This window comes from Octodon degus, unplaced genomic scaffold (genome assembly GCF_000260255.1).
Source record: "Octodon degus isolate 3935 unplaced genomic scaffold, OctDeg1.0 scaffold00021, whole genome shotgun sequence".
Taxonomy (NCBI): domain Eukaryota; kingdom Metazoa; phylum Chordata; class Mammalia; order Rodentia; family Octodontidae; genus Octodon; species Octodon degus.
This window is the reverse complement of record NW_004524597.1, coordinates 20,401,415-20,422,673: the sequence shown is the minus strand read 5'-3', so window position 1 is coordinate 20,422,673 and position 21,259 is coordinate 20,401,415. Positions and strand designations below refer to the sequence as shown.

The window sequence follows — 21,259 nt, the reverse complement described above, 5'->3', positions numbered from 1 at the left end:
AAATTCAGTGACAAAAACAAATCAACTACTAAACCATGAGTATCATGGCAAGAGTATCACAAGGGCAAACCCAGCCAGAGAAACTTACAGACTTAACAAGCCCCTGACTTCCAATTAAAAATAAAGTACCAGAGGAGGAGCTCAGTGTGAGGGCCCTGGGCTCAAGTACCAGTGCCCTTCCACCAGAGTTGAGGAACCTAAAATGTATTATTGGTAAGCAAAATAGGCTAGGTTGGCTATGTATCTGGCTCTATGATACATACTCTATGATCTCAGCTATAGATTCTGAACTTACCACGGGGTTAGGTTGCAATAAAGGCATTGTGAATTGAAGATGTCATAAACTGAAGTTTATGTAACACATCTACCATCACTAGCTTGGCTTCTTCTCAGAAGAGCATAGAACTTCAGTTGTTTGCCCTGATGTCTGTGGCTTGTTACTGCTGCCTCAATTCAGGAGTGTCTTAATTCCATACTGCTGGCCCAGGAAAAGATCAAGATTCAAATTACAGTTTCTAGGGCCAGCAAGATAACTCAGCGGATTACGCACCTGCTTAGGCAAGTGCAGGGACCAGGGTTTGATCCTGGTCCCACATGCCAAGCCTGCAACTGTGTCCAGGCGTGGTGGCGCACACCTGTAATACCAGCACTGGGGAGGCTGAAAACAGGAGAATTACTACAAATCTGAGCTATGTAGTGAGACCCTGTACCAAATACATAAATGAAAAAACAAAACAAAACAGTTTCTGTTGAACCATTCTTGCTTTCATACTAGTTTTGGGCCCCATCATAATTAAGGGGCTACCCAAACAGAGCATCCTGGGAAAGGTAAAAGTACAGATTCAGTTAAATCACCACTAGTGCCAAAGCACGTTCTGGGGAAGGAGAGAAGTGAATGACAGGCACAGAAAGGGTTTTTGCAGCAGGGAAACTATTCTGATATGATAAGGACAGGCACAGGTCATCATCGCAAGCACAAACCCTCCTGTAAACCCTGGACTTTGGTTCATAATGATGCTTCCTTGGTGGTGTGTAAGGAAATGGATGCACCTTGAGACCGTAGTGTTGAGCTAAATAAATCAGACGCATGAGCTTAGCTATGGTGTAGTGTCTCTGAGGTGAGAAACCCAAAATATAAGCAGAGTAACATAAAAGTAGATAATAGGAAAGAGCGATACAGATCATTTGAAAAAGGAAGGAGGCTGAGAAATGAAAGGAGGGAGAGGGAAAGGAAGTGAAGCAGATGAAAGAGGAATTGAAATGTGTTACATGCCTGGGCCAACTACCCGTGAGGGACAGAACCACTATGCACAGCAAACATGGACTCAAAAAAATTAAAATTTAATGTGAATAAATAAATAGCCACAAATGTGCTGCCCTGGTGGGGTGAGGTAGTGGAGTACAAGCTGCTTGTGTCAGGCTGAGCAGAGGGGATGGGTCCTGCAGGCCGGGGGCCTCTGCTGAAGCTGCTGCCTAAGTGTTCTGAAAACAGTTCTAAAAACTAAGTCTAATGATTTGTAATAAAAAAAAAAATGCAACGGTGTGAACTGCACCCTCCTAAGCCCCTAAGCAACATGCAGAGCACTTGGCCGACACAGCTGTTGATGAAGCAGCACTGTGTAGTGGACATGCTCACGGGGGCCGGGAGGCAAACCAGCAGGTAGAGAACACACAGTTGTTGGACTGTTAAGATAACTAAAGTGGGCTGTCTGTGTAGATACAGGAGGGATTGAAAAATAGAATGTGTACATTTTTTAAAATACTATAGTAAAAGGTACATTGCCAAAAATAATGGGATATGGTTGAAGTGAGTGGGTATACTGTGAAGATTAGTGACATTGCATCTTTAGTTGTAATATTTGAAAAAAAACTGAGCATCAGAACCAAGGAGATGGCCCAGTAGAATAAGCGCTTCCCTGGTACGTGCAAGGGCCTGAGTTCAATCCCTGGTTCCACAAAAAAAAAAAAAAAAAAAAAAAAAGAGCATCTACCACACTTTTGATCACAGCAAGTGTGTGTGTGTGTGTGTGTGCGCGCGCGCGTGTGTGTACACAAAGTCAAAACCACAAAACAGTATTTAATGTGTTAATAAGCCCCAAATAAACACTGGAGAGAAACTGAGAAAGTGAGACAGCAAATCATACTAAATTCAGTCCCTCACAGGGGTCATGTTAGGGCTTCTGCCTGTTAATGCTACTTTCTGTAGGTGTGTCCTGCTGATTTCTGTTGTTGAGGAAAAATAGAAAGAGAAATTTTTGATGGCCGAGTAGATCCTCTATACCTCAACTCGAGATATGTTAAAGATAAAGTTTGAGTGAGCTATTTCATATATGAAAGAACAGGATTCATTTTCTTTCTAAGACTGCTGACGGCATTTATTTTTCATGTACTGTTACTTAATTCACCTTCATCAAACAGTGCTTCTGAGCTTTACTTTTCAGCCTTCCTTTTCTTTCTCCAGAAAAAGAAAAGTACACACTGCCCGTTGGCCATAGCTTTGAATTCTTTGTATATACGCTTTATAGTCTAGAGGACAGTGTTCCCTTCTGGGGAGAAGAAAAGTTTGTTTTCTGTTTTCTAAGTCCATATCATTCAACAAAATTGTGAGCCAGAAAGCTATATTAAATGTAGAAGGGGGAAAAGGGACAAATAAAAAAGATAAAGTCAATTAAAGGAACTCTAAATAAAAATGTGGGACATGGAAGCTGTGAATGTAATTTCGAAAAGCATTTCATTCAAGCCTTAGAAAAAGAAAAGAAAAGCCTCTGACGGGCCAATTCAGACAGAAAAGCATGCTTTGGTACTAGAAGAAGAAAGAAGCAATTGTCGTTGCTCCAGGAATTTATGAAACTCTCAAGATTTTGATTCAATACAAGTCAATTCTTTCAAATTAAAAAGGGACTTATTGAGGTCACAGATAAAATTTACCAAAGACATCAAAAAATAAGTTTACTCACCCAATAAGTATTATCCTTAGCAAATCCCACACAGCAGCTTTCTGAATTCACCGACCTCCAAAATACACTGGCACCCCTACTCCCAGATACCCGCCAAGGTAGATGCTATGTTTTTCAGAAGGCCAAAAATGAACACTGTATCAGCCAAATATCTGTTGTTAATGACACAATACTGCAGATTGTGTAAATTATCAAGTAAGGCATTTCATGTTGGCTCATGGTTCCCGTTAAGGTCAAGAAAGGCCCCTGGCAGAGTGACCAGGTGGTGAGGCCATCACGTGAGGACAGACAAAACTCTGCGTGTGTCTGTGTCTCTTCTGCTCTTCCTCTTCTCTAAAGCCACCAATGCTCAAGCACAGGGACTCCACTGCACGGCCTCAGCTGACTCTAATCCCCTCTCAGGAGCCCTACTTCCAACCCCAAGGAGGCAGCCTCCACCCTCTTGCCACCTCACAGTGGGGTAAACTCCAGCAGAAGCAGCCGGGTTATATTTAAACCACAGCAAACATCAATAAGGACCAAAGCTTGACACTGGGAAGGCTGTATTTATACTCCATTAGGAAAAGAAACTGTCCAAGAAAAAGGAACAACTGAGATGAGGAAAAGGAGAAAAGAAAGAATGAAAGGGAATAGGCAGGATAGCTTGGATAATTGCACTGCTGATTTCTACTGATCTATCCAAAGGAACAGCTAATACTTAATTTTTTTTCTCTTCTTTTTACTTTTTTGACCAATTTTGAAGACAGCAATATGCAATGTAACAACCATTGTTGAATTCCTACCATTTTGCTTAGTGAAATTCTGTATCCTTTCTCATGCTTTTCTTCCCATTACTTTTATTCTCTTTATAAAAGAAAAAAGAGAGAGAGATCAATCAAAATCTACACGCACAATAAAATGATCGAATCTCAAAAAGAGTAAGCCAGAAGTGCTGCACTGAGGAAGCGATGAGAGGCTAACGGGTCCTCAACTGGCTTCTGAAGGATTTTCTGCCCCCACGCATAAGTTCCGTGAGCACACACTGGTGAGAGAGAGTCACAAAGCAGTTACGAAGATGAAGATCACGCCAAATGTTTAGCAATTCCCCACCGTGATGCAGTCTAACATACTGTAGCCTTCCTTCATGGAGCCTACCAAGCCCCTCTCCTAGACAGAGAACTCTGGCTCCTTGCTTCTTTTCCACCTTTTTCATGCCTCCACACGCTGGGCGCCAGCTAGACACAAGCATTCACGTAAACTGTTCTGGTTTTGTCTTACTTACAAACGTTACTTTTTTTGCCTACTTATTTTTGCACCTAACAAGGTTAAACATGCCCCCCTTTTTTTTATTGTTTGAACTGAGGCTTGAACTCAAAGCCTTTGTACTGAGATTCATCGCAGCCTTTGTTTGTTTGTTTGTTTGTTTTTATTTTGAAATCAAGTCTTTCTGGGTGTTATGGTTTATTGGTTTGTGTCTAGTTGACCCCCCAAAGCCTCATGCAGTCATGGTGTGGACTTCTAGAGTTTGTAATTAACTAACGATCCAGTCCTGGTATTGTGGGTGTGAGTGCTGCTGGTATTGTGGGTGTGAGTGCTGCTGGGATTATGGATGTGAGTGCTACTGGGATTATGGGTGTGAGTGCTACTGGGATTATGGGTGTGAGTGCTACACCCAGCCTTAAGCAGATAGCCTGAATGCAATGTAAGGGTGACAGACTTGCTCTCTGCTGCCATTGTTGCCGCTGCTCCACCCATTTGCTCTTGCTGTGTTGCTGTTTTCCACTTCCATGAACTGCTGCCCTCCGCCACATGCCGCTCTGCCTTGGAGCCAGTTGAGTATGGACTGAAACCTCCACTAACTGTGAAATAAATAAATCTTTCCTTCCTTAATTTTGTGTGTCAGGTGTTTTGTCCCAGCAAAGAGAGAAAAGTAACTGAAACACTGCATTCCTCAGTTACCCGGGCCAGGCTCAGACTTTGCCGGATGGTGACGTTACAGGCATGCGGCACCACACCCAGAGGATCATGACTGCTTTACAATTTTCTTCTTCTTGTTTCTCCCTTCCTATGATTTTATTCTTCCTTCTTGCACCAGCTTCATAAATCGTAGGCTACGTTCTCAGTCCCCAGGCTTTTCAGTGCCCATTTTCTCCCAAATCATACAATAACCTCCCACTTCCCAATGGTAGCATTTTGTACATTCCAGTGATGCCACCTTCAAACTTCATCGTCACCTCCACCTCACTCTGCCACCCCGTGTCCTCTACCACTTCTTTTTCTCTCTACCCCATATGCACAAGTATTTGGCATTTTCACAAGCACTCAATGTTCACCTGCCTTTATTCAGAGCTGTTCCCTCTGGATGCCCATGGGCCTCCATGACATTAGAGCTCCTACCACCAGGCCACCCTGTGCAAGGCCCAAGTTTGCCAAGAAGAGCCTCAGTATACACTGGGGAGCATGTCTGCTTTATGGGAGATATCAAGTGTGCATTATAATTGCCTGTTTGCGGGTCTCCCTTCCCCAGACCCCATTCATGAGTGTCTCAAGGCCCAGACTCACACACTAGACTAGCACAGGCCTGCAGCCTGTGATTCAGGGCTACTCTGTGACCAGCTTAGCTGGACTCAGTCACAAAGATTCACTTTGGAAACTCTCCTGACAGTAATTTTCCTGAAAATCTGTAAGTTGTTTTAATTCTCTTGCTATGTTGGAAGTAAAAAGCAACATCAATAAAGTTTCCAATATTATTCATTTTCTTGCGGACTGTTATTTCTTCCTTATAAAATAATCTCACAGAACTACTGAAGAACTTAGTACAGTCCAAACACTGTCATTTTCCAGCATTCAGGTAAGTGAGTTTTCAAATAATCATATCTAGCAATGAAAAGGAAAGTGTTCAGTGATAATTTGAAAATATTTCTGAAAAATGATAAATGTTGACAGGCTCCGGTTGAAAAAATAATTGGATTTCCTAGCACACACTGTGTATTATTTTAAAATAAATTCTGTGCTATGCTGAGCATATGACATTAAACATGCATGACCAATTTTGAACTTAATGTATTACGTTGTACAGCTCATCAAAATATGATTTTCAAAGTATGCATTTGTTTAAGAAATTCACACATTTCTGTACATTTATGCAATGATTTACTTAATCAATAGTCTGAGGAAATTTAAACTGCCTACTCATTGTCCTTTCTCCCACTCTCTCTTCTTGTCTACTGACTCAATTTTTTGCATACTTTCATTGTTTAAAGTGCTTCAAACACTCCAGTGCATGTGTACCTTAGTGGACTGTAGTGTGTGACAGGAATAACTGTTGAGTTCTAAGCCATTAAGACTTAATAGACAAGGGCCTGCCAGATAGCTCAGCAGATTAAAGCACCTGCTTAGGCAGAGGCAAGGGCCAGGGTTTGATGCCCGGTGTGCTGTGCTGGCCCCGCCCCCGGGGTCAGGGTGACTGAGACTGAGACGGTGACTGAGACTGGGAGTGGCGGTGTGCACCTGTAATCCCAGTGCTTGGGAGGCTGAAAATAGGAGAATCATTAGAAGTTCCATCTGTGCAGTGACACCTTGTAGACCTTGTACTAAATACAAAAACAAAAAAGACTTAATAGACAACCTCTGATTAACACAGAATCATTAATCAAAGGTCGGTCTCGGTGACCTAATCCATTGAGAAGTTAGTAATCTATATGAAGTTGTTTCCTTTACTTGAATGTTGTGACCATGACAATAGGTTAATGACAGTGCTATGGCTTGTGTCTAGTTGTCCCCCCAAAGCCTCATGCAGTCACGGGGTAGCTTCTGGAGTTTGTGATTGATTCATGATCCAATTCTGGGATTACGGGTGTGACTGCCCTGGGACAGATACTCTGTATTACAATGTAAGGTGGGGAGAGAGGCTCGCTAGCTGCCTGAGCTTGCTCACTTGCTGTTTGCTACTGCCATGAACGGCTGCCCTCTGCCATGTGCCACTCTGCCTTGGAGCCAGCTGCACAGGGACTGAAACCTCCACTGTGAGCCAAACACACCTTTTCCTTCCTTCATTTTGGGTGATGGGCATTTTATCCTGGCAGTGAGAGAAGAGTAACCAAGACACACAGCTTTGTATCATACCCAGTTCTAACATATTTCTGTGTAATACATTTCCATGTTAATAAAATCATTTCCATCGGATACTTTCTTCTTTTTGTAGCACATGCAGAGCACTGGTGTTCTCATTCTGAATAATTCTTCTCTTTCAATCTATATTCTTACCTTTCAGTGTCTTAGTCCAGTAGCAATCCGTTAGTATCTCCTGAAATGTTTCTTTGACCTGTCTTTATGATTTTCTAAGTTTTACGCTTCTTATGATTTCTATAATAAATTACTATTCCTAAAAATTACTGTTTCATGATGGTATCCATTTTTATTTTTTTATTTTTTTGGATGAACCAGGGATTGAACTGAGGCCCTCGCACTTACCAGGCAAGCGCTTATTCTACTGAGCCATCTCCCCGACCCCAGTGTTATCAGTTTTTAGTCTGCACACATTCCTATTGTGTTAATGCTGCTGATTACATTGAACACCAGGCAGGCGTGCACGGCCGCAGCTTCGGTTAGCGCTGGGCTTGGTACCGGAATAAGGTTTGAAGTCTGGCTTGGTTGCCCTCTTGAATGGTTTTCAGAAAGTTCCTGCGCTCACCTGCTCTGCACTTTCCCGTGTGTTGAATTCGTGCCTGCGTCAAGGCCAGCACCGTCACTTTTCAGCTACGTGGTCTTTACGGAAGAGGAGATTCACCATGACAACAGGACGGAAGGACTCTGTAGAGAACTTGCAGCAGTCCTTCGCTGAAGACCTGTGACTCTCTGCGGGGAAGGCCGGATTTATCTGACATCCAAAACTGAGCTGTCGTGAATAGGAAAAGACCATCTGGTATTCATTCTCTCCCTCGCCACATGGGGGTGGGGGCTCCCCGACACTTCCAGGTGCACCTCCCACCCATGACTGAGATGGGGAGGAAGACTGAGTTAGGGCCCGGCCAAATAGTTAAGCAGATTAAAGCGCCTGCTTAGGCAGACGCAGAGGCCTCGGTTGGATCCCCGGCTTGCCGTGCTGGCCCGAGGGGCGCACTGAGACAGCCACTGAGACTGGGCATGGTGCCACATGCCTGTAAGCCTGTAATCCCAGGTCTTGGGAGGCTGAACACAGGCGGATCACTACGAGTCCGATCTACGTAGTGAGACCATGTAGACCTTCTAGAACCTGTACTAAAATACAAAATAAAATAAAATAAAATAAGGAAGTCTGAGTTCAGCCCAACATGGGACACTGAAGGGCCACTTGGCATCAGAAATCCCAGCCAGCTTGGGCAAGGCACAGGACACTCCCATCCCAGGTCCACTTCATTTGCTTCCCAGCCGCTGCTGCTTCCTTTCACAGGCTTTGATCCCTCCACGACGTTTTGCACCTGCGGGGTGAGGCGGGGCGGGGCGGGGCGGGGCGGGGTGAGGCAGACAGACGTCTGAGCTCCTCAGAACCACGCGCACCGGTACTTTGTCTTCCGACCTGAAAGAGCTTCTTAGGGTTCTACGGGGCACGAAGATTCTTCCAGAGTCGCGTCTCCCTGGCTGCTGTTGACGCTATCCTCCAGAAGTAAGCGAGGGTTTGCCGGACCACTTCAACATCATGAAGTTTGGCAATTGTATTCCATTGTTGTAATATTCTCGCTGCTCTGTCCTGTATTTTGCTTTGGTATCAACCTACCCTGCTGTCTAAATGCAGACCCGGTAAATCACTCTCCCCAGCAGTCCATCCTCCTGCTGTAGAGTCACCATCTCCAAAATCCAGCGGAGGACATTACTGCCCTCTAGTGGAGCAACTCGGAACTACAGTAAGGACGTCTCCCGAAGAACAGAATTTTCACAGGTTCACAGCACCTACAGCTTTTGGTAAGCAAATAAATCCAAACAACTATCTCTATTTCTGGGTATCACATTCGGCAGGGTATATATTTGCCTGATTATCTTCTCTGTTGTCTTTAGCACGAGCAGCTTCAGCTTCCCACAATTCTTTAAATTGTTCCACTAGGGCCCTTTAACAACAAAGCTCCCAATCTCCTTTTCTGATAGAGGAAAATGCCCCCAAACAGTAGAATGTTATCGAAATGAGTTGTGTGAGTTCCCATCTCTACGTCGGCATCTCAGATAAATTCTGTGTTTTCTGGGCATACGCTTATAGGCAGATACTTGATTTACTACCCCCCCCCAATAACTCTATTGAACCGTGGTCCCTGTGCTTTTCCAAGCTGGTTCCAAATAGGTGCTTTAGACCACTGAGCCATCTCTCCAGCCCCGAATAACTCAATTAAAATCGAGAATAGGAATAAATCCTGCATGTACTTGCTTCATCTGAGCAGGTGGCTGAGCGCATATATTTTCTTTGCATGAGGCTAAAATAGCAAAGGAGGCAGTGCTGACAGTTCAGTCTTGAAGAACGTCTGTTGATTTCTTCCGTCCATCCTGCTTTCTTACGTAAACTGAATACTAAGTAACATTCTTTGAATTAAAGAAGAAATCTATATAAAATGATCAAATCTGACTACAGACTAAGGGACCAGAAAAATTTGGATTTCAAACCTAACTACAGTCTTCAATTTCTCTAGGCCTCAACTCAGGTATCTGCAAAATGGAGACAATTATGCTTTAGGGAGTTTTGATGGAAAGTACACGAGATAACATAAGCACAACTTAAACACAGTCCTGGTACGCATCACATGCTGTTATTACTGTTGTGCTTCTTCTTACTGTTGCTATTGTTATTCTTAATCAACTAAGAAGAGAAAGATTCATTTTAAATCTTGTAAGAGTAGTTCGAAAGTCCTAACAGTTTTCCAGGTAGAAGGCTCCTAGCTGTTTTCCTGTTACAACCACCTAAATAGATCTTTTTTGCGTGGAGACTTCTCAACCCACTCCAGTTCTTTTCCTTCTGAATATGGTTGGTTCTGCCAAGTCCCGGGGACCGAACCTTCCTCCCTCCCAAGTCTCAGGTGGGGCCCCGCCTCTCAGCGCCACTCACCAGCAGCCCCGGCTGACTGCCAGCGCAAGGACATCTGCCTCCATTGATCCTAAGCTCCTCATTTTTAAACAGCTAATGTGTGTCTTTCCTGTCATTTTGATTTTGAGAAGGAAACATTTTCACAAATTCCTACATAGTTAAAAAATGAAAAGGCTGTCGAAATCTTGGCACAGAATTAGTTCCTGAAGCATCTCTCATCTAAGATCACAATGTTTAATCAACATTCAAGATGTAAATAAAGATGGACACTGTGATATTGGCTTCCCATTCACCTAGCTTCTATCTAAACAGGTGTCATGACTTATAAACAAAAGCACAGGGTGCTTGGTTAAATTTCAATTTCAGATGAATAAGTCATTAATTTTTAGTATGCATATGCCCTATGCCTGCACATATACAGACTTAGGTTAAAATCTTCTTTTACCTGAAATTCGAGCCAAATGGGGCATTTTGCTCTTGAGCTGGCAGCACTGCTCCTGCCCTGCCCTTTGCCTCCCTGCAGCCACACATCCAGTTGCTCAGTGGAAGTCACTGAGTGATTCTTCATAGTTTCCCTGCAGTGATAAAGGGGGTGGTCGGATGCAGTTGTAGTCTGTTATTTACCTTACACAGCAGAATAGATACACACAGAGAGAAAAGAATCCCTGCACTTAACTAAAGGACTGCAAAAAAAAGATGGTGCATATGTGTAATCCCACACTCAGAAGGCTGAGGCAGGAGGATCACTGCAAGTCTGAGGCCAGCCTGGGCTACACAGTGAGCTCCAGGCCAGCCTGAACTGCACAGTGAAATCCTGTCTCAAAAAAAAAATGGTAATAAAGGCAGAAATACTTTTTGTGCTATTCAAATTCAACATATATGTTCTGCTGTCACAATTCACAATAATAAAATACAGTCTATTTCTCATCTCATCAGCAAATAAATAAAGGCCAGGGAGATAACTCAGTGGCGTAAGCGCCTGCCTGGCAAGCACAGGGTCAGGTGCTCCTATTTCTTAAAGTGTTTTGTTGTTATTGTTTTAATGCAGATACTGAGAAGAGTTTCTAAAACTCTTAATTGCAGGACTGTCCTCTACCAAAAGGCATCATTTTATCTTGCACTAGGAATATAGACACCCTAAATTTTCTCTAGCTCTACTGAATAACAAAAAATGCACAGTAATTTTCAATTTTTAAAAATGACCAAAACTGACATCATTGATTTATGAAGGAAGGTAATTTCAGTTTTTGGAAGACAACATTAATATAAATTTTTACATATCTCTCAGTGGTACACAATTCCCAAAAGAACCAAATTTTCTAGGTAAATATCAAGTAGGCTTTCTAAAGCACTATTAACCAAATTATGTGACTAAATATAATTTGTGCTTTGACATATTGAATTGTACACCATTTTCAAAGCAAAGCTTTACTCTCGTAGAATACAAATGAGTTAATCAGTGTGAATGCAGGGTAACAAAACCGTTTCTCATTGCTTGACACGGATACTTTTCATGCTCATATATGATCCGTGCTGCCCAGGAGACGGACTATCACAGGAGTGTGGGTGAATCACAGTAAGGCCCCTATTAGCAATTAGTTTAGGATATCAACCGTGGGTGTGTTATCAGTTCTATGATATAAAAAGCTTGCACAAAGGCAACATGATGTTCTTCGTGTATTAGTATAAATGACACCGCAGGAGTGGTTTGCTGCCCTAATCAGGAAGTTACACTTCAGACTCAATCAGCTAGCATTTAATTATAAGCGCACATTCTCCAGATGTTTCCATCGCATACTTTCTGCAGGCATTAGTTCAGATCAAGACTTAAATTAGCTTAGTGAATAGTAGGAAAAAGTTTGGTGGAGATATGTGTTAGATAATAAGATGTTCCAAATAGAGTGCTCAGTGAAAAAAATTAAAACAAGTGCATTTGATAAAAATGAATTACATCTACCTCAAATGAATGTGAGACAAGTGTCAGCCTTTTGGAAAGGCTCTTCAAGATTGGATCTGTAACCAGCTGGGTCTAGCCGCTCAGTGACAGCATTTGGGTAGCCTGATGCCCATTACAAATCTGACTTCAGCCTTCAGAACATTGTCACATTTGTCTTGAGGAACTACTGAAAGCTAGGTCTTGTTAGAACCTACAAAAAAAAGACACCTAAGAATTCATTAAGACTGTATGTGTTGCTTTTTGTCTGCTTCTTAATAAATGTCTACTTCCTAAATGTCTGCACATATGGCAGTGTTTGATCTCAGGGTTGGTTTTTTAAATTGACAGGAAGAAGGGGAGGTGACAAATTCTACATACTGGTAGCTACCATTATTTAAGAATTGCATTTGACCAATTACTTGGGTCAAGTCAGGCCTGTGCACTGTGGTTGGACCTGCACACTTGATTTTTTGGAATACAAAATGATTCTAATCTTAAGGTACCAGCTTACTTCTTTCCCGAGATCTGATTACCTCTCCTTGGACTGTAACAAAAATGTCAAAATGTCCCTGGCTTCTGCTGAATTTTCACAATGACAAAAAGTAAATAAATAGATAAATAAATAAAGCTTGGAGGAAACCGAAAACATTAAATTCCCAAGTTAGTGTGGATATTGAATTTTCCCTGGGGCAACAGAGGCTGAGAGGGCATGGCAAGACTATGTCAAAGTTTTCAAGAAAGAGTTGGCCTCTTCTCTCTTGTGTATTCAGAGTTTGCAGGCTGTTTCTCTGAATATTCTTCCATATTTTAGATTTCATTATTTATAAAGGGGAAAATAGCCCCTGCCTCCCTGCAAAAAAAAAAAAAAGAAAGAAAAGAAAAATCCTCAGTTGTCCAAGCTGAGCAATAAAGTCTTGCTTGGTATTAGGATTTGGACAGGGTTTGACTGCACCCCCCAAGGGGCATGTGTGGTAATTCAATCCCCACTTGGAAGAATTAAGAAAGTGGAAGGACAAATTTGTATGGTATTGAGAGATGAGGCCTTTGGGAGGTGGTTATGATTAGTTAAGAGAGTGTTATAAGAGAAACCAGGGGGGAGACACACACACAAACACACTTCATCTCTTGCCACTTGATGCTCTCTACCACTCTGTACCACTCTGAGACTCTGTCAGCAAGAAGTTCATCACTAGCTGAGCCCCCTAGAAGAGGAGCCTCTTTTCATTAAAGTTTACCCAGTCTGTTTTATTAGGTTATTGGCAATAGAAACTAATAATTACCTAGATATGAATAGTGAGACTATCAGGGGAAATCCTGCACTTTCCAGTATTTTCCAAATCATCATTTCATCCTCTTGCTGAGTCCCATTCCTGATCAATTTCCCCCTCTAGGAGGTTCAGGGCAAGAGAGAAATTGTACCACTGTATGCTCCCTTAAACTCCATTCTTACATGGATTTTAGGTCAAGTTAAAAAAATAAAAGAGCTTCGGAAAGGAAGAAGGTTAGAACTTCATAACTACACAATAGTGCAGCCATCAACAAAATGAAAGAAGGTGTGCACTTTGCCTTGCTAATAGACAAAGGGCAGAGCAGAACGCCAGAGCCTCAGCTTCCTACACTTTTGCTCAGTGGCAGCTGGAATGGGTGAGGAGTGTGTCATACCTTTATTACTCCTGTCACTCTCTTCCCCTCAACCAGAGATGAGCACTTGTATGCTGATGATTGCCACATTTAATTCTCCTGTCCCAAATTAGTTGTAGTCTGAATAAGCATACCCAGCTAACTACCGGACACGCCACCTTCAACCTAGAATGTTTCAGTAGTTCATCCCAGTTCTGCTTAGTGCTAACAGTAAAACTTCAACTTCATAGCTCAGCCCTGTGCATGACCATGTATTTTAGAAGACTTTAGAACTAGTTTATGGGAGGAGTTTGGAAAAGTTTGGAGATTCTGGCTAGACAAGCCCTAGAATTCTATAAGCCAAGGTTGATGAGAGATTGTGGTCAGAGCTCAAAAGACAAATGCAGATAGAAGTGTATGTAGCAAATGTCAGGCTTAGAAGGTTTTAATTTGGAACAAATAATTCATTGGCAGTTGAATTAACAACCATGCGTACTATGTTCTGACAAAAAAAAATTATCTACATTTTGCTCATGTTCTGAGACTTTGGAGCAGACCAAAATTAATGACCCCAGAGAAAATTAATTTGCCAGAGAAAATTTCAGAGCTGCTCATTGTTCAAGCATAGACACTTCTTTATGCTTTAATTATAACAAAAGTCAAGAGCAAATGGTAAGGTTAAATGATATTTAAGGGGTAGAGTTTCATTAGAAAAGAAGTTCCAGTGGATGCTGGGATCCAGCTGAATAGCATAGGAAAGCCAGAGTGGCCCCTCCCATTGTGGCTTCTGGGACCAAGTGTACAGCATGGGAAGATCCAGAGGGAGACCCATAGTGCCTTGGATCCAGGTGAAAAGCACCATGGAAAGGCTTAGAGACTGGCTCTTCCCATTACAGCTGTTGGGATCTAGGTGGACAGTGCAGGAAGGGACAGAGATCAGTGAAACTATCAGCCACACAGTAGTGTGCCAAGCCAGGGTTCACAAGATGGACAGGTGGGACTAGTGGCATGAAATTGTCAGAGGCCGGCAAGCATGTGGGAGAGCTTCTGGCTTCCCTGCACCCGCTGGACCCCTCCAGACCAAAACTCAGGCACCCGCATGACTGAGACCCTCTACCGCACCATCAGGACCCTTGCAACCCTCTAGAGCCCCTGCCCCCATGCCTGCCGAGGGAGTGAGAACTTCTACGACTCTCTAGGGACCCCCAGATCCAGCCCAAGCCCAGATCCAGCTAGTGTGTGGGAGAGCTTCTGCGCTCCCCTGTGCTCCCTGGGGCAGGGACACAACAGAGGAGCACCACAGATTCGCTGTTGTGCCAGAGGGGAACAACAGGTTCACTTCCAAGGGCTGCAGCAGGAAGGAACTGAACACAACAGATAGACCCAGGCCAGGCATAACTGGATAAACTCAAACTTAATAGATCTGCACCCGAATTTCAGTAGAAGCTAAGGTTATAACTGCACCAAAGCTCTACATCAAAGGTCAGAAGTCAGTGCTATACGCAATGATAAAGACAAGGAGCAAAATGCAATCTCAGGCCTTGAGCCCACCCTTAACAAGTGCAGAGGACACTAGCTCAGCTGAAATGAATGAATTAACAACGTTGGAAGTAAAGAAACAACAGCAGAACGTTATAGAGAAACTCAGAGCAGAATTCATTCCTGAAATGAAAAAAGAAATCTCTGAATTCATAGAATATGAAATAAAGAATATAATACAGAAACATGGGAGAAACCCAATGCACACCCAGAACAAGTGCAGAAGACACTAGCTCAGCTGAAATGCATGAATTAATAGCTTCACCAGTAAAGAAACAACAGCAGAAAGGTAGAGAGGAACTCAGAGAAGACTTAATTTCTGAAATAAAAAAGAAATATTTTAATTCATACCATTTGAAGTAAAGAACCAAATGCAGAAACATAGGGAGAAGACAAATCTGAAAAAAAACACTGCAGTAAAAGAATTATAACTGCTTCTAAAGAAGACATTGATAAAAAAAATAGAAGAGATTAGAAATATGATGGAATCCTTGAATGAGCAATATAGGAAGGAAATATATGGCATGAAGCAGAGTCAAAGAGATGTAGAGGAACTTAAAATCTCAATCACAAGCCTTCAAAACTGTTTGAGTGAAATTGAAGACAGAGTTTCAGATCTTGAGGACACTGGTGCAGCTAGTGAAAAGGTAAGAAAGGATCTCTTAAAAACTAGGATGCAGGAAAAAATAATTCATCACCTGCAAGACTATGCAAAGATTAACAGTGTGAGACAGGCATCAATGAGAAGGATGGAGTCAATACAAATGATATGAAAAGAATATGAGCAGAAGTAATAGCAGAAAACTACCCAAATATGAGGAAACAATCTGATGTTCAGGTAACCAAAGCATACAGAATGCCAATTAACTTCAACCCAATTAAAAACACACTGAGACATATAATAGTCAAGATCCCAAAAATACAGCAAAAGAATATACTGAAAGCAGCTAGAGAAAAAAAGTAGATCACTTTCAAAGGAAAATCCATCACAAACTGACTTCTCTTCACAAACCATGAAGGCAAGAAGAGCATGGAGCAGAGTACTTCAAGTCCTCTATGAAAAACAAATTACAGCCCAGACTACTGCACCCTACAAAACTCTCTTTCAAGTTTGATGGAGAAGTGAAATACTTCATGACAAAGAACAACTAAAGAATTTCATAATGACAAAGCCAACCTTACACAGCCTACTGAAAGATGTTCTAGAGAGGGACAAAATGATCAGAACTCCATGAATGAGAACAGAAGGAACCCGCTAAATAGGGCAAACAATTAAACCAGACAAAAAGAAATAAACAATAGCAGGTAAATCACATGTCAATCATAAGTAAACACTTTTCAATTATCACCATCAATATCAATGGACTCAATTCACCAGTTAAGAGAAAAAGACTGGCACAGTGGATTAGGAAACAAAATCCAACAATATGCTGTATACAAGAAACACACTTAACTCAAAAAGACATTCATAGGTTTAAAGTCAAAGGATGCAAAACAATACTACATGCCCCAGCACCACAGAAAAAAGAAGGGGTAGCAATCCTATTTTCAGACAGTCTCAACTTCAAACCAAGAATGATCAAAAGAAATAAAGAAGGCCACTATATACTGGTTAGAGAAAAAAATCAGGAGGAAGAGGTAACACTCATAAATATGTATGCACCAAACACGGGAGCACCAAACTATATAAGACAAATCTTAATGGACATGAAAAATCTAATATCCAAAGCACAATCTTAACAGGAGACCTTAACAACCCCTTATCTCAAAAAGATAGGTCAACCAGACAAAAAATTAGCAAAGAAGTAGCAGAATTGAACCAGACCTTGGAACAAATGGACTTAGTGGACATATGCAGAGTGCTCCACCCAATGCCAGCTGAATACACATTCTTTTCAGCTGCACATGGGTCATTTTCTAAAATAGACCACATACTAGTCCATAGACCATGCTTAAGTATATGCAAGAAAACAGAAATTATCCCATGCATATTATCTGACCACAGTGCAATGAAACTGGAAATAAATGACAAAGAAACTAGAAAAAAAAAAAAACCCTAAATACATAAAATTAAACGACACCCTACTCAGCAACCAATGGGTCACAAATGAAATTAAACAAGAAATTCAACAATATCTATAATTCAATGAAAATTCAACCAAAACTTATCAAAATTTATGGGATACAATGAAATAATTCTCAGAGGAAAATTCATAGCTGTGAACTCACACATTAGGAACACAGAACGGGAACAAATAAATACCCTAATGCTGCACCTTTGACATCTAGAAAAGGAAGAGCAAACCAAACCCAGAGCCCAAAGACGGGAGGAAATCATAAAGATTAGAGCAGAAATTAATTCAATTGAGATGAAGAAAACAGTTCAAAGAATTAATGAAGCAAAAAGCTGGTTCTTTGAAAGACTAAAATAGATAAGGGCCTAGCTAACCTCATCAAAAAGAGGAAAGAAAAAATTGAAATACAAGCAATAAGGAATTAAAAGGGTGTAATTACCACAGACTCAGTAGAAGTTCAGAAGATTATCAATAGCTACTTTGAGAATCTTTACTGTCACAGAATAAAAGACAGAAATGAAATGGACAGATGCCTAGAAAGGTACCAATTAACAAAACTGAATCAAGAAGATATAACAGCTCTCAATAACCCAATAACAGCCAATGAAATACAAAATGTAACAAAAACCCTGCCAACAAAGTCCAGGTCCTGATGGATTCACAGGTGAATTCTACAAGAAATTTATAGAAGATATAATTCCTACACTCCTCAAACTCTTCCATGAAATTGAAAAGGAGGCAGTCCTCCCAAAATCATTCCTCAAGGCAAGTATTATACTGATTCCAAACTAGGGAAAGACAACTAAAAAATAGAACTACCGGCCAATCTCCCTCATGAACATAGATGCCAAAATCCTCAATAAAATCCTAGCAAACAGAATACAGCAAATCATCAAGATCATACACCATGGGCAGGAGAGCGGTGGGGCTGAGAGCGTGACTTGCCTGCTCTGTGCTGCACTTCCGCCACCCGTCGCCAGCCACCGCTGCTGCCACCGAGCAACCCTGTCTGAGGAGAAGCCCAAGGAAGGCGTGAAGACTGAGAATGACCGCATCAACCTAAAGGTGGTGGGGCACGATGGCTCAGTGGTGCAGTTCAAGATCAAGATGCATACTCCATTGAGCAAGCTGATGAAAGCCTACTGTGAGAGGCAGGGCTTATCAATGAGACAGATTAGATTCAGGTTTGATGGGCAACCCATTAATGAAACAGACACTCCAGCACAGCTGGAGATGGAAGACGAGGACACCATTGATGGGTTCCAGCAGCGGACGGAGGTGCAGCCTCCAGAGGGGCCATTCTGTGCCCTGCACTCGCTGTGGAATGGTGAGCGAATGACCAAGCTGATCACAGGAGTATGCAGGAGCCGAGGACAGTCACCAAACAACCGTTCCCTGTCAGGTGCACTTCCAGTGCAACACAAAACTGCCTCTACAGAGACATCGACAGCTTAAATTGGGCCAGATTGGTTTTTGATTAGATGAAGCAAGTTGTGAGGGCGTTTTTTCATTTTGCTTTTTTTCTCCCTCCCCAAGCATTTTTCCCCAAGACTTGTTAGATGTTGGCTCCCTCTGTGGCCAGGTTCTCAGCCCAGAGCTGAGATTGCTCCTGAGCTGCTTGCCATAATCATGTAGGCAGCCTGCATTCTCCAGTGACTGTGGTTGTGGGATAAATGGGCAGGATTTGAGACAAGGGGGCAGAATTTAACTTTTTGTTTAGCCACAGGTTACTACAATGCTAAATATTGCAAATTTAGGCTTTGTCAAGGATGTGGTAAAATTGAAAGGGAAAAACTGGACTGGGTCTTGAAAGGTAAAAAACATGCAGTGAGTCATTCAGTAATGTGGCCTCAGGGCTACTCTGCTCCTGATTGTGTCCTCTGGGGCCTAAAGCTCAGGATGCTATCCCTCTGGTCAGTACCTGGTGAAGGATACAAGGGCAAAGATTGGCACAGCAAAAACTAGTTTTTTCCCTTTTCATAACGTAGAATAAAGTACCACATTTCTCATTTGGTAATTGTATTGTGGCCTCAGACTTCTAGTATTTGTGTCTAATGAATGATTATGGTCTCCTTATTTTAAAAAATTGAGTTTCCTGAAGAAAAAAAAAAAGATCACACACCATGACCAGGTAGGATTCATCTAGGGATGCAAGAATGGTTCAATATTCAAAAATCTATTAATGTAATACACTATATTAATAGAGCAAAATCTAAATCATCTCAGTTGATGTAGAAAAGGCTTTTGACAAAGTCCAACACTCATTCATGTTCAAAGTCCTACAAAAAATTGGAATAGAAGGCCTCTACTTCAATTTGATAAAAGCCTTCTATGACAATCCAACAGCTAATATAATTATAAATGGGGAAAGACTGAAATCTTTTACTCTCAGATCTGGTACAAGACAAGGATGTCCTCTATCACCCCTACTATTCAATATAGTTTTGGAATCATTAGCTAGAGCCATTAGACAAGAGAGAGGAATAAAAGAAATAAAAATAGGTAAAGAAGAAATTAAATTATCATTATTTGCGGATGACACGATACTTTACTTGGAAGACTCAAAAAAATCCACCAAGAAGCTACTAGAATTGATACACAAATTCACTAGCATAGCAGGATACAAAGTCAATACTCAAAATTCAATAGCATTCCTCTACACAGATAACAAACACACTGAGAGGGAAATGAGAGAAACAATACCTTTTACAATAGCACCGCAGAAAATAAAATACTGTGGAATGCACTTAACCATAGAAGTCAAAGACCTTTTCACAGAAAATTATAGTACTCTGAAAAAAGAGATAGTAGAGGATTTCAGAAAATGGAAATATTTTCCCTGCTCCTGATTAGAAAGAACCAACATCATGAAGATGGCCATACTCCCGAAATTTTTGTACAGATTTAATGCAATCCCTATCAAACTACCACCAACATACCTCCCAGACCTAGAGAAATTGTTCCTAAAATTTATTTGGAACCAGAAAAGACCTAGAATAGCAAAGGTAATCCTGGCCAACAAAGACAAGGCAGAAGGCATTACAATTCCCAACTTGAAATTATACTACAAAGCTACTGTGATATAATCAACATTGTATTGGCAATGAAATACACCTGAGGATCAATGGAATAGATTAGAAGATACAGAAGCCTCTAAAAACACATTCAGCCACCTGATCTTCAACAAAGGGGCCAAAATGCTTACTGGAAGAAAGACAGCCTCTTTAACAAATGGTGCTAGAAAAACTGGCTCTCTACATGCCGAAAACTGAAACTTGATCCAGGTCCATCACCATGCATTAAGCTAACATCACAAGGATTAAAGATCTAAACATTAAAACAGAAACACTAAATCTCCTGGAAGAGAAAGTAGGAGGAACTCTTGAAGACATAGGGTTAGGCAAAGAGTTCATGAACAAAAAAAATCAAATTGCACGGTTAATACTTGAAAGAATTGACAACTGGGACCAACTCTTATTGAGAAGTTTTTGCACATCAAAAGAAATTATCAACAAAGTGAAAAGACAACCCACAAATTTCGCAAAAATCTTAGCTAATAAGCACTGGAAGGTCTGTTCTCTAGAATTTATAAAGAACTAAAATACAATAGGACCCCTAAGTTTAAAGATCCAATCCAGAAATGGGCATCCGAGATGAACACACACTTCTCAGAGGATGAAATTAAAGAAGCGAATAAATACATGAAAAAATGCTCCACATCACTAGTTATCCATGAAATGCAAATAAAAACAATACTGAGATACCATCTCACCCCAGAAAGAATGGCTATCATAAACAAATCACCCAACAACAAATGTTGGAGAGGTTGTGGGGAAAAGGGAACCCTTTTCCACTGGTGGTGGGAATGTACACTGGTGCAACCATTATGGAAATCATTGTGGAGAGTCCTTAAGAAACTAAGACTGGAAATCCCATTCAAGCCAGCTATCCCCCTACTGGGAATTTTCCCAGAGAAACTGAAAACATCATATCATAGTGATAAATGTGTACCTATGTTTATAGCAGCACAATTTGTGATAGCCAAATCTTGGAAACAACCAAGATGCCCATCACATGAGGAATGGATGAAAAAGATGTAGTATTTTTA

The 21,259-nt window shown here is 41.4% G+C and overlaps 1 protein-coding gene across 1 annotated transcript in view; it reads left to right on the top strand.

Moving 5' to 3' along the window:
* The window catches only part of LOC101565851, a 31,292-nt gene extending 12,686 nt beyond the window's left edge, over positions 1 to 18,606 (top strand). The window contains exon 2 of the mRNA XM_004628177.1: positions 18,067 to 18,606. Within this exon, the coding sequence (XP_004628234.1) occupies positions 18,067 to 18,606 (540 nt within the window). The remainder of the gene's footprint in view (positions 1 to 18,066) is intronic.
* Positions 18,607 to 21,259: the final 2,653 nt, after the last annotated feature.